The 14,563-nt window shown below is 38.1% G+C and overlaps 1 protein-coding gene across 2 annotated transcripts in view; it reads right to left on the bottom strand.

Annotated features, from left to right (window-relative positions):
- The window catches only part of kifap3b (kinesin-associated protein 3b), a 44,058-nt gene that overhangs the window by 17,683 nt on the left and 11,812 nt on the right, over positions 1 to 14,563 (bottom strand). For both annotated transcript variants that reach the window (XM_079820216.1, XM_079820215.1), the window contains exons 11-16: positions 11,785 to 11,885; positions 4,079 to 4,187; positions 3,762 to 3,874; positions 3,313 to 3,478; positions 1,566 to 1,691; positions 35 to 133 (exon numbers count right to left, since the gene is read on the bottom strand). In XM_079820216.1, the coding sequence (XP_079676342.1) occupies positions 35 to 133; positions 1,566 to 1,691; positions 3,313 to 3,478; positions 3,762 to 3,874; positions 4,079 to 4,187; positions 11,785 to 11,885 (714 nt within the window). The remainder of the gene's footprint in view (positions 1 to 34; positions 134 to 1,565; positions 1,692 to 3,312; positions 3,479 to 3,761; positions 3,875 to 4,078; positions 4,188 to 11,784; positions 11,886 to 14,563) is intronic.

Below are 14,563 nucleotides of genomic sequence, written 5' to 3'. Positions count from 1 at the left end.
CACACTGAAAATCAATTTATTGTAACAAGGATACGAGTGTCCTTAATAATGACATCTCTGGTGGCCTGGTGGAAGACCATCTGGTAGAAGACGTAGATGATCTGACACACAAATTCATCGTCTTCCTGTTGGGCTGGAAACGGCAACACAAGCAAATCAAGAACATTACTTTGACCTCACTAAATAAAGCATTTGAAGAAGGCACAATCATTTCCTTATCACGAGAATATCTGCACCTCAGCATTAAGCTGAAATGCAATACGGGAAAACGAACAAACACGCACGCTCTAGAGCAGCTGCGCAGGCATTTCCTATCCAATGGTGCCTGTTCATCTGAGCTGATGTTCAAAACCTCCTCCAGTGGATCATGTTTATGGATGAAGGCTCTCGTGAGAAGCCGCCATTTGGTGAGAGTATCAACTTTTCCTCTGAAACGGTACAGAAAGCTCCTATGGAGAACTGCGCGGTTGTAACTGCCCCCTCCTAACTTTAATAAAAGACTTTATTTCAATTTTGATCTGGCTCAGAATGAACTCGTCCCCTGGGACGGAAATTCCTCTAGAAGAATGATAGCAAAGAGGCTTTAGCTGCTCCATGGGACCAGATACTGAATACCGCTACAACAAGGAGCTGTACAAGCTTTGCACAAGCTACAAATAACATCGCAGAGAACATGTCAGCGCCTCTTCAGATGAGAAAGAGCCAGTGAACGAGTATACGAACACAAGTGCTGAAATGATATGTGTAAATAAAACAATACCCAAGCATCTGTCAATGCAGCGCTGCCACATAATGCTTATCACGAGGGAAACAAATGTCAGATTTGTTATTGCTTTGTTGTGATCAAAGTTATAAAATATTATATGGCATGTAGTGCAAAAACATTTCAGATGTTGAATGTCATGTAATTGAGACCATTGTGTCAGGAGTGGGATAACAAAAAGGGGCTAATTCAAGAAGTTTATTTTCTTTTTCTCTTTGAGAGGAGCTGTATATGTTTGTACGGTCCCTATCTTAGTCCTCCACCTCCTTGCCCCCTTAAATATTTATTATTTTCATGGCAAGGAAAAGCCCTGCCATCAGGATTTATTGAAATGAGGGCTCACACTGAGCAGAACCAGCAAATCTGATGCATACCATGAACCTGGTGCTTTCCTGTTCCTGAAAACACTGTCACTTCCCAGCACGCAACGCATAAAGCGAGAACCAGCCCTCAGCGTCCCTAGCAGCCATGGGCTGTTTATTTATTCTAATTTATTCTAATTTAATATTAGTTTAGTCTAAATCAACTCTTCAAAACTCATTCCATCAGATCACATTAGGGAAGACAAAGCAGGCCAAATTGAAATCTGGTACTTGAGTGCACATGCAAAGCAGGGGGGCAGCAGTCGCGATTCAGCCAAACAAAAGTAGAAATCAAAACAGCACTGATCTTTTCCTCTGGAATTTATTTTTATGGCTAGCGATAATGAAAAAGATTTTTTTGTCGAGAGGGTTTGGAGATCCGTTTGTTTCTTCAAGCACTCATGCTAATAAATGTGCGTAAATGTTGGCAGCGCTCTTACCATTTAGCAGCTCAATAAGAGCAGGAATGATGCCGGACTTTGCCAGCATCACGGCACAGGAGTCGTCCATTGACACCGTACCGATCATGATCACCACCTCCAGGATCAGGTCATCCTCGGCTGAACCTGAAACACAGAGGTCAAAGATCAAAATGTGGTATAGTATGATGAAAAAAATGGTATGTCATTGCAACCTAGGCCAAAATGTGTAATATATGCACATATAGTAATAAATACTAATACTATATAGACCTTCCATGTCAACTGTGACAAATAAATGAGTGATGTCAATTTAAATCTCCCTCATGATTGGACTGTCAAAAGTTAGCCCATTTTACTTGGGGTGTAACAATATATTGCAGTACAACAATGCAACAATATGTATCGTGAATAATGACAATATGTACTGTGTATAAATGAAAAATTTAAGTTTACAGACTTTTAGCATCAGTACTTCATTATATGTAATGATGAATATAATGTATAATAATGCAATGGGGGAATATTTGTGGGTCCTGATAATGCCAGATGTCTTATGTTGTCAGTAAAAATACTTTATTTTAAATGTATCTAGTCAGTGACAGAGTGCAAGCATATTCGTAATAATTCTGTATTTTCAGCTTCAGAATTGTGAATTTTGTTCTGGCGTCAGCATTGTCCTGTGCATTGGGTTACCAGCACCAAGTCCAAAGCTATTAATTTCCAACCCCAGTGTAATACCAAATTTAGCATTTTAATCAACAGTACAATTTTTGTTAACCTTTTACCATATGTCTTGGAGTATCGCAATAATATTGTGAGTTCAGTATAGAGATATGTATCGAATCGTGACATGAGGGTATCGTTACACCCCTAATTTTTACACAAAATGTAATTGTATCAAATGTATCACTTGTATAATAAACAGACGTGAGAGAGAATGTGATGTAGCACATAATGTACCATACTGCAAATAAAAATGTTAGGGTTGTGATATGTTGCATATAATTAGCAAAATGCTCCTCTCTAAAGGTAATTTTTCTAGCTGACTAACAAGTTTATGGACACTGGATATGGTTTTTCTGAGGTAAATTGACGTTTTATTGTTTACAAACTGTTTTACTGATGCCTTTCCACGGTTGAAACACTGATTGTGTGATTCCATATGACATGATACAGATCTCGGTAAGTTGTACTATATCTTTACTTTTAACACACTTTCAGATGCTCATTCATGTTTATTTTGCATTGTAACTGGCATTAAGGCGGAAGAGAAGGTCAGTTCACGTCCGCTCCACGCTGCCGCTTCTCTTGAGCTGAGCTGCACCAGATCGATCTCACGCCACAGCTTCAAAATGGTATTTAGGTTTTTGAATTTCATAATAAAATGGATGTCATTTGAAATCTGAGACTTTGTCATATCAATAGTAACAAGGCAAAAAAGATAATTTCGATTTAATGGATGGGAGGCGCGCTACAATGTTCTGTTCATTCATCTGAAAACAGGATGACTAATCGATTCTCGGGATTTAATAGAGAAATCAATATGTTTTACCCAGCCCTACTATTTATACTTCTAAAAAAGACCACAGGACCTTTTAAATGAGCAGACAAAGGCAAAAGGTGATTTATCTGCACAGAATTATGAAAAACTTGTTACATGATCTACAACACCTTGATAACTAAAAAAGGGACAAGGTCATGTCATGTGTCATCTACTCATATACAGTGTAGTACACCTCCACAAACAGGAACATGTTAGCTTTACCGGGTTTGAGGTGGTCTTTGAGGTAGGGAACCAGGTTGTACTCTTTCAGCAGGAGCTCCCAGTCCAGGTCAGGTATGGTGAGGTTTGCCATTGTACCCAAGCACTCGATAACAAACTCTTCATCGCCCTTCAGCTTGATCTGAGCTGCCAGATCACCCACATAGTCCTGGAGAGTAAATGACAGCAAATATCTCTAGGTGTTTCTACCAAGACATCATTTGGCAGAGAAATTCAATTTTGCTTAGTGAAATTACAAATGAAAAATATTAGGACTTTTTTAAAAACGTTGAATCATTATCATGATGTGTATACATATATATATATATATTTTTTAAAGCGATTGACTGCTATAAAGGTCATTTTAATAACATGACAATGCTAAATGATGCTTTGATGTAGTCAGTAAGTTTATAATGTGTAACTTAATGTATATAAAATATTGTATTCACAATGAAGAGCTGTTTCAAGGGTCCATCGTGTTGTGAGATGTTCCGGATCATTTTCATCAGCAGCGGGTCCTTTAGTTTGAGCGCTCTTTTCATCAGCATCTTCAATCCATTACCTGCAGAGCAAATACTCAATTAATCAGTTTCAGCCAGAGATTAATCATAAGTTTAAACAGACTTCATGTATTATTTATTACAGAAGAGCAACAGTCGTCACTGATGTGTGACAGTATGCTATATGACATGTAAACACAGATGCTTGTGACAGTGTAGTTCAGTGCTGCATGTCATTCCAGGAGAAATGAGATACAGGCTCTTACCCTCACAGATAATCTGAGCATTAGTCTTGTTAGCAGCCAAGTTGATGCAGAAGGAAATGAGCTCGGTGTCGATTCTCTCTTCACCATGTTCAAAGAGCATCTGCATGAGCTGCTCACACACAACACAAGATATCATTCCAAATGTCAAAATTATTAAACACACGGTATCAACATACATGTATCATACTTTAAAATATTAAATCACCACACTATAAAGGTATAGCAGGGCTTGACATTAAACTTTTGGTTGGGACAACAGAAACATTTCTGAAACTTTGAGGTTGCCAAACTGTCTTTACACGGCTGCAAAAAGTGCAACGAAAATGTGCATTGACAGCCTTTTTTTTTACAGAGGTGGAAAATGTACTTAAACAAAAATTGCAGGAAACAGTGTATCACATGCTTGAAGGTACACACTGGTTAACATGATAGCATGTTTTGAACGACTCTGATCCTTTTAGGCAGGTTTAGTCCATTCAGTTTGCTTATAACACACACCGTGATTTAGGTCCAGCTAGTGTGATTCCAAGTGTAAAGTAGTGAAGAATTAAAACATAAATATTTTATTGATTATATTTATATTAGTATTCAGTATAATTCTGATGATAATGATTAACATCATTATATATTTATATTTCAAAAATACAACTTCCAGTAAAAATTATTATTTTATTAATAGTACTAGCAAAATTATTTATTCAAAATTATATTTTAATTGTAATTAAAAAATAAATTCAATAATAATAATAATAATAATAATAATTGAATACAATTTAAATCCATATTATAACTACAACAACAACAATATTTAAACCAATGTTATTATTATTATTGTCGTTGTTGCTGCTGCTATTTTTGTTGTAAACAGAACTATTTCTTTACTGCTATAAGAATAATCACATGGGAACATTAATCTAGACTGACCTGAAAAAAAAAGTACCTGAAAAAGCTTAATGTGACGTCTGAAATAGTATGTCACAATGAGGCGCATTTGTGATTTCCAAACCTCCTCGTAGTGTGATATCACAATAGACCTAGTGAAGCACAATTTAAAACTGAAGAGGATCGCATGTGGAGTATCGTGCAACAACCAGAGGGAAAAGAAAAGAAAATAAATAAATGTTTTTGACAGGAAGAAGTATTAGTGTTGTCAGTGTTGGCGAAGGGAATGTTATTTGTGTTTTTATTCATGAGCCAGAGAGAGTTGAGGCAATATCCCACAGTCCACTACAATCTGGTCAACACTGCAGCTGATAATGGCCCAATAAGAGGGACATTGTAGGCCAAACTTAAAGAGATAATTGGTCAGCGGCCAATGAACTGAGCATGTGTGGGTGAAGAGAAGAATGAGGAAATGAACAGAAGAAGAAAGATGAGCTCCACAGGCCGCAATGGGCACAGCCTTGGTGTGGGCCGGTTGGATGTTAAACAGGAAGGCACAAACAGACCAATGCAGGCCTGTGAAGAGGCAGCGGTGAGCAATCAGGCCTCTCCCATACAGAGTATCACATAACTGGGTCCCAGGCCTCCAAATCACGCAGTCTAGACTCACTGGCACCTGCTTGCTCCTATTTACCAGCAATGGGAGGCCCTGCCTCGTACCCCTGAGTCATCCCCTCCCTCCCACCTCCGTCTCTGAGCTCTCCATGGTTTCATAGCTCCATAACCCCTGCAAGCATTTCCTCACACACACACACCTCACAGCTTTGAGTAATTATAGCTAGACCCCTTTGTGGCAGAGGAATGGGTCCAATGCCGGGCCTCTCTTGCCAGTTCAGAACCCAGAGCAGTGAGGCCGTTTGATCTAAATCCTCCCTTACAGAAGAGGGTCCAGGCTAACTGCCAGAGCAGACCTGAGGGACACCAGATCTACAGGCAGAAACAGACAGACTGACTTCAGCTATTGATGGAGCGTCAGGGGAGTCTTCAAAATGAGGACGAGAGAAGGAAACAAAATAACACAAAAGAATCAATGAAAGCATGAACAACTGAAAGAAATCAAAAAGAAAGAATGAACGAACAAACAAACAAACAAAAGGAAGGAAGAAAGAAAAAACAAAAACAAACAAAATAAAGAAAAAATAAAACTTAACAATAAAAGACAGAACTAAAATGAAACAATGAGAGAAATAAACGAACAAACAAATGAACGAGAGATCAAACAAACAAAAAATGACAGAAACAAAGAATAAAAGAATGATCAACTGAACAAAATTGAAAAAGACAGAACGAATACGAATTTAAAGAACAAACAAACAAACGACCGAAAGAAAGAAAGAATAAACAAACAAAAAATGATAGAAACAAACAATGAAATAAACAACTGATCAAAATTAAAAAGACGGAACGAACAAACAAAAAAACAAACGAAAGAATGAAAAAAACAAACGACCGAAAGAAAGAATAAAGGAACAAAAAAATAACAGAAACAAAGAATGAACTGAAGAAAATTAAAAAGACAGAACGAACAAACAAACTAATGAAAGAAAGAACGAACAAACAACCAACCGAAAGAAAGAATAAATTAACCAAAAAAAATGACAAAACAAAGAATGAAAAAATGAACAACTGAAGAAAATTAAAAAAGACGTAATGAACGAACGAACAAATTAAAGAAAGAACGAATAAACAAATGACCAAAAGAAAGAATAAACAAACCAAATAAATTATAGAAACAAAGAATGAAAGAATGAACAACTGAACAATATTGAAAGACAAACAAACAAATGAAAGAACAAACAAACAACCAAAAGAAAGACGCAACAAATAAAAAATGAAAGAATGAACAACTGAAAAAAATTGAAAAAGACAGAAAAAACAAATGAATGAAAGAAAGAACATACATACAAACAAACAAACGAAAGAAAAAATAAACTAACAAAAAATGCTAGAAACAAAGAATGAACTGAACAAAATTGAAAGACAGAATGAACAAAATATCAAACAAAAGAATGAATAAAAGAACAAAAAAGGAACAACTGAAAAAAACGAATCAACGAAAGAACTGACAAAAGAATGAAAGAACAAACAAATGAAAGAAAGAATGGATGAACGAATAAAAAATTGAGGGAAAATGACAATGAACAGCTGGAAAAAACAAAAGAAAGAAAGAGAAAGAAAGAGAGAAAGAAAGAAAGAAAGAAAGAAAGAAAGAAAGAAAGAAAGAAAGAAAGAAAGAAAGAAAGAAAAACACTGCATACCTCCCTGAGGAGTCCCGCAGTTATTCTGACTGACATCATGCCCCAACCGTCTCCAGGCGGATTGGTGGAGCGATTAGGTTGAGGAATTTAACTTTTTTTAACAAGCATCTGGTAGGCATTTTCACCCAATTAGAGAAGACAAGCATTTTAAAGATGACAACTTTCGAGCAGGAGTTGTTTCAGAGAAATTGTACCCAGGCAATTGCTGGTGACCCCACAGAGGCCCCCTCCTATTAAATTAGCTCTGTTATCTCATTAACGCTGTGCGAGAGAAAGACAGCACTACAATTAGCCCACTTTACAACACATGACACACAACAGCAGCAATAACGTACAGTATTTGGAACAGCACAGTACAATTTAACTTGTGCAGTACAATATGCAGACACTTTTACTAAATCCACAGAATACCAGGATTACTACAGTCTATATTACTTACACATTTCTTCAAAGAGGAATCAATACTCAACAAATTTTGGCTTTGCAACATGTGATACTGTACATACAATCAACTTTTAGAATCCACATTATTTGCTAACAATTCGCTTAGCAATGAAAATTATCAAAAAAGAATTTTGAAATCCTTTAGTCTTTGCACAGTGCATGGAGAACTTCCGTCAGTATATACAAAAAATGTATTAAATTTTTTTTTAAATTTAAAGTAATACAAAGAAATTCTGTCAGTAAATGCAAAAACAACATGAGCATTTACATTTGGCTTAGTACTTAAAGCTGCAATATGTAACATTTTTGCAGTAAAATATCCAAAAACCACAAGGCCAGTGTTATATATTTTGTTCAGTCGAGTACTTACAATATCCCAAATGTTTCCAACTATTTGTAAATTGTGAGAAATTGCTATTTTAACCAAGGAACCGGGACGTGTGAGGAAGTCGCCTGTCAATTGCGTCATATCTGCGTTACCCTCGGTTTCCGTGCAACAAGTGTCATAGCAGCTGCTGAGCGAACGCACAGAGTAATGTCACAACATCATTTTCAACACACTCAGATGTATCTAATATGATAAACAGAGCTGTGTTACCTCATACACATGACCGGAAAAGCGGAAGTGGCGCCAGCGACTATGGCATAATAAAATTTGCGCTTCTTGCGAGGCGTGTGTTGCGTTCATCTTATTAAAGGTCCCATGGCATGACATTTTCATTTTATGAGGTATTTCAACATTAATATGAGTTCCCCTAGCCTGAATATTGTGCCCAAGTGGATAGAAATGTTGATTGGTGTAAACCGAGTTCTGGCTGTCTTTCTCTGCCTTTGAGAAAATGACAGGCCAGACGAGCCAATCCTGAAGTCTCCTGTTATGACGTCCACACAGGAACGGTTACCTCCCTTTCCTCCACCCAGAGAATCTGGCACGCCCATGCAAGCGCTCGAGAGATCATTGCTTGTGAACGAGTGAATGCTGGCAGTTTCTCAGTGTTTGGATGTACAAATGAAAACAGAAGTCTTTTTTCAGTTCCTTCTGATCTGTGATCAGTGATTTCGGATGTGTAGCTAATTATTTATTATTCGTGCACACGCAGCGGCTTCTCTCTCTCCAGACAGAACGGTGTTTTTGTGTTTTCTATCTTGTGAGTCAGTGTTTTTGTACGTCCTCGTCGCGTCTATCTGTTCTAAAATGTGCATACAGTCGTTTCTGCTCAACATCAGCAGAGTCACATCTTTAGAGATAAACCTCACACACGCCGAGGCTCGGGCTGCACTGGCCGGTGGCCTTCAACATCCCCGACCCCCAGTACTGCATCTGGCCCACAGCGGAGGCACCAAACGCGGCGCGAGATTAAGCAGAAGGGGGGTAAGCGTGAGCATATCCGGGCTAGCCAGCTTTCCCCACAATAAACTGGATTACATTCGATTACTGCTGTTGTGTCTTTGTTTGCGCTGTGTACTCAATGCGCGTCACTGACACTTTTCATATGATAGGAACATATCTAAAAAATAATGCTATTATCAACACTTACTCGTAACTCGTTCATCTCGACAGCTGTAATGGTACTTTGCATGTGTTACAAAGTTGGTAATAATGATGAGGACGGACTCGGTGTGACTGGGACTCGTGTTTATTCAGAACTCTCAGATACAAACACAATAAACTCGCGCTGACTGACAGCGCTCTCACAACTCAGTTGTTACTATAAATAACTTTGTTAGCAATCGCTGAGCTCCCTCTCTGGTACATTAGTGATGTCCGGTTCGCGAACGATCTTTCTTTTGAACCGGTTCTTTTTAGTGAACCGAATCAGTTCACCAAATCGGACTGAATCGTTCTAAACGATTCGCGTCTCCAGTCAGCGCTGATCCATAATTTGCTAAAGTTACTAACTTTCTGACATGAGTGACAGTCCCTCCGACTAGAAATAGACTAATAACCTGAAGTATATGCTGTAACTACAACAGTTCACTGAACTGAGACTGACAGAACTGATGTGAAGTGAACTCCGGTCCATCCGTCTCTCTGGCAGCAGCTCGTGCCTGCTCGTGCCTGGTAGACCTCGTTAAACCACACCCCCTCCGCTCATTTAAAATGCAAAGATGTCAGCAAATCACAACAGTGGGCGTTTTTACTGAAGTCTCACAGCAGACATGCCTCTTGAAACAGGGCATTCAGCCACAGGGCAAACATCAGTATTGAAAAAATGCCTTTTATTTTTTAAATTATGACATTTTATGATGTAAAAATCATACTAACAATATAAGTACACCTCAGGAAACATTATAAAATAATAGAAAAATGCCATGCCATGGGACCTTTAACAATCGCTCCAGCGGCCTTGCTCAGCTCCCAAAACACTCGGCCCTGCTCTGTAGTGATGGCAATTTCAAAACACTGCTTCATGAAGATTCTAAGCTTTACGAATCTTCTGTTTTGAATCAATTGGTTCGGAGTGTGTATCAAACTGTCAAAGTCCTGTGGCTTTGTTACGTCATCATTGTTTCGAAACGTTTCGAAACACTTCGAGATGTCAATGGTTCACCACTAGGGGGCGATGATCTCTGTGAACCCATGAATCATGAGCAGTCCATTGAACAACAATTGAACAAGTGTCTGTGGGTTTTACCTGATCTCTGATCAGTTTTATACATTTGTAGACGTTTTAATTAGACATTCGTATAATTAAAAGGAATAATAGTAGGTAATAGTCTCGAATTGGCCTGTTTAACTGAGCCATTCATGGAACAAACAAAACAGGCCCTGACACTTAATATTTAATTTTATCAGATGATTAGTAAGATTTTCCTTTCAATAAAACATTTGCAATAGATTTGTAAAGGGTGTTTTTAAGCATGTTTGTCCTGGGTTTTTGTTGCAATCACACTGTTCTGACCAGCAGGGGTCGCCATGAAGACGGGTGTCTAATTATTTCGAAGCTTCGACACAATATGGCACTTTTTCAGTGTTTTATGAAGCCTCTGTCTGCCCATCACTACTGCTCTGCTTCATACTACAGTAACGTTAATAATCGCATCCATGAACATGATTTCTCCCTGAGTCCTATCCCGATTCTTTTCAACCGGCTGTGAGGTGAAGACCACATGTCCCAGGATTCTGCGCTCAAACTTGCCGTCATCAAACTACGCCTTTGTTTTGAATAGGTAACCTCTAGCAGACGGAAAAGTTACATAGTGCACCTTTAACTCTACATACTTCATAGAGCATGCATATGCCTGTTAATCAAACAGATCCCAATCATATGGATCAAAACCATATTAGCAGTTAAATTATGCTTTAAATCAATTACTACGATTGAATATTTAATACAACAAACAATATTTTATTTCTGAAATTACTGAAAAATGTATTACTTTTTCATTACTGAAAAAAATGATCTGATTACAGTAACTTGATAAGGCATAACATGATAAGAGAAGGAAATGCTAGAACCTATTTTTTTCTTAAAGGGTTAGTTCACCCAAAAATGAAAATTCTGTTATTAATTACTTACCCTCATGTTGTTCGACACCCGTAAGACCTCCGTTCATCTTCGGAACACAAATGAAGATATTTTAGATGAAATCCGATGGCTCAGAAAGCCCTCCATTGCTTCATGATGCATTGTTTTGAAATCGGTCACCACTATATAAGTCGTTATTTAGGGTTTTTTTGCGCACAAAAACTATTCTCGTCACTTTATAAAGTTATTGTAGAACCACTGCAGTGAGATGGATTGTGCCAAGGGAGGGCTTTCTGAGCCATCAGATTTCAACTAAAATATCTTCATTTGTGTTCCGAAGATGAACGGAGGTCTTACGGGTGTCGAACGACATGAGGGTAAGTAATTAGTGACAGAATTTTCATTTTTGGGTGAACTAACCTTTTAATATTATTATTTCATATAATTAATTTGGTCATTTAAATTGTTCTGCACATCTATAATCACTTATATCATAACCTTAATATTGGGAAAGTTGATTGACAGAATGACTGATTATCAAAAGCCATAATCTCAATAATCAAAAGTGAATAAAAGTGAAGAAGACGCTGACCTGAGGAATGCAGTCTGTATACGCGAACATGGATTTAGATCTGTCATCAACGCTGATGTGGTACAGGATGCGCATCGCTATGTGCTTGTGCGTGTCATCACCTACAGAAAAAAAAAGAGGGGAAAAAAACTTCAGAGAGATCCACAACGTGTGTAAACTTATAAAGCACTATCTAAATTGATCAGTCATGGTCAGTTAGATAATGTATTTATACTGGCTCGTGCTGAGAGCGAGTCATTTATCATAGAGATTGGAGATAAGAGCATGTGGTGTATGTGATTACAATCCAAACTCATTCCACGGAGAAGAGAGAGAGAGAGAGAGAGAGAGAGAGAGCGGAGATACACGCACAGCACAAACTCTCACACTTCTCCCAACAAACACTCTCATTAATAACACTTTACGCCCTCCTAATGCTGATACTCCCCTGTGAGATAGGAAACACTCGGATAGATCAATGGTATAATCAGTCATTATAAGTCCAACCATGGCAGTCGGGACCCGAGACACCCTAGAACACATTATCACATCGGCGATTAGAAGCAGATGTGACCGCTGGGGTGAAAAAAGTGAGGGAAAGCTGAGTAGGTAAAGAAAAGGGGAGAAGAGGTTTGCTTAGTTTGTTTAATTGGGGACACAGGAGGAGGCATATATTTTAGTGGCATTAATAAGCGAGGGCCGTCCTGGGCGGGCCCTTGGTGGCTGGAACATGTGCTTCTCGTTAGTGGCTGCAGACGCAGATGACCCACGTCGCTGCCTCACCTCAGTGAGAGCAACGGCTTTATGACACCAGCCAGGTAGCCTCTTAAACTCAGCCCTAACTGTTGAAGCGTAAATGGCTGACACGGTGCAAAAACCTGGAGCAATTAAGCCCTTAGATGTAATCACGAGAATGATCCAAGCTGGTCAGCAAAGAGCAGTGTGTGATTGGCCTCAAATTACATTAAATATTGTGGTTGATGTGCACTTTTGGATTGTTGTGAACGACTGAAAATGAAAACAGACACAAAGAAGAATTATTCTCTTATGACATGTGTGGCTGAACTCAAAATCAATGGGTAAATGTGTTTGGCTTAGCTTGATTCAGGATATCTGATATAGTCAAACCTCCATTATCTGCACCTGCCCCAGCTTCTGCCAAAGCAGGTTTTTGCTTTTAGTGTAACAGTATATTCTTCAGCTTGTAAAGAAAATCATTCCGATGTAGATCATACGCTGGTTTTCAAATGTAAACATTTCAGAATTTTCCAGCGCAACGATTTTAAATCCTTGGATGCAACCTTAAATAGCCTCATTCTAGTTTGAAGATGACTTTAATTTGAAACCTTACAAAAATGATTTGTCCATTAACCTCGCTCATACAAGCTATCCCATTTCTTATTTATTTCAAATTATATTATTCTGTTCATTCTTAATCTACTGCATTAAAGGGATAGTTCAGACAAAAATGAAAATTAGACCATGATTTACTCACCCTCAAGTCATCCTAGTTGAGAGCTGAAACAACTAATCGATTTAATCGATTAAAATCGATTATTAAAATAGTTGTCAGCTAATTTAGTCATCGATTAGTTGGTAAATAACTTTAATTTGCCGTAAGCGGCTCATTTAGTGCATATCTTAAATCTGCGGTGACCAAAGTGTGGCAGTAATGAGCCACCGGAGGTTTTATTCAGCCAGTACAACAGGAGAAGTAGCGAATAGCCAATAGCTGGCCTCGTTTTATGTCACGTGCTTCTCGCACAGCGTCTCTGCAGCATTCAGCAAGATACCCTGTCATAACAGATGTGCGTCTGCAGCCTCAGCGCAAAACGTTCATTTTACAGGTTATATCCACTGATCTATATAGAGAGCTGCAGTTATATCCTCATCTGTAAATATTACTAATTCACGCAAGTATTTCCATTTTGCATGAAAGAGCGTCCTGGTCCTGACTGTAACTTCACTGAACGAGCGCCGGCGCGGTGGGCGCTGCGCATGCGTGCTGATTTGTCAAACGGACAGAACGCTTTAGAGAGGGAGACAATTAATATTCAGTGTAAAAACATTCAAACGTATAGCTGCAATATCTGCTTTACTCGCTAAATTTAGTTTTAAAAGTCAACATGTAATTCAAGTATTTTATGAGAGTAGTAACTGTAAAGGGATAACGGCGTGTAATTGAATATAAATGTAAGAAGTTTCTACAGGATAAAGAAATGACAGTAACACAGGTACTGTGTCCATAGAGTGTGTGTGTGTGTGTGTGTGTTCCTGCAGAACATTCATCTTATGCGGTAACACTGAGTTTGTATTTTTTTTCTTTCTTTAATATAATTCTAATGTAGGGATTTGCTAAGTAACTTTTTTGTACATAATGTATAGCACAAACATACCCTTACTAAAATTATGCAGTATTGATAACCATTTGTACAACCACACAAATACCATATAGTTAAACTATGGATTTGAAGCAAAACAGTGGTTAATTTGTGGTTACCATTGAATAACTAGAATAACCCTGTTATTTATTTATTTATTATTATTATTATTGTTTGTTGTGTTCATTGTAAAACCAAGGGTAATTTATGTAATAGTAGATATATTCACTATGTGTGTTTTCATAACACATTTGTTTGAAGTACAGCATTGGACAGTATGTGGAACAGTGTGTTTTACCAATAAAATAAAATAAAAACGGGCTTTTATCCGATTAATAGATTAACAGCCAGTGAGATGGTGGTCCAGTGGGTTAAACCACGGAACTGATATGCAGAAGGTTGCTGGTTCGATCCCAGCG

The sequence above is a fragment of the Gobio gobio genome (assembly GCF_949357685.1).
Source record: "Gobio gobio genome assembly, chromosome: 6".
In the NCBI taxonomy this organism is placed as follows: Eukaryota; Metazoa; Chordata; class Actinopteri; order Cypriniformes; family Gobionidae; genus Gobio; species Gobio gobio.
Note: the sequence above shows the minus strand (reverse complement) of the source record. Positions and strands in the feature narration are given on the sequence as shown.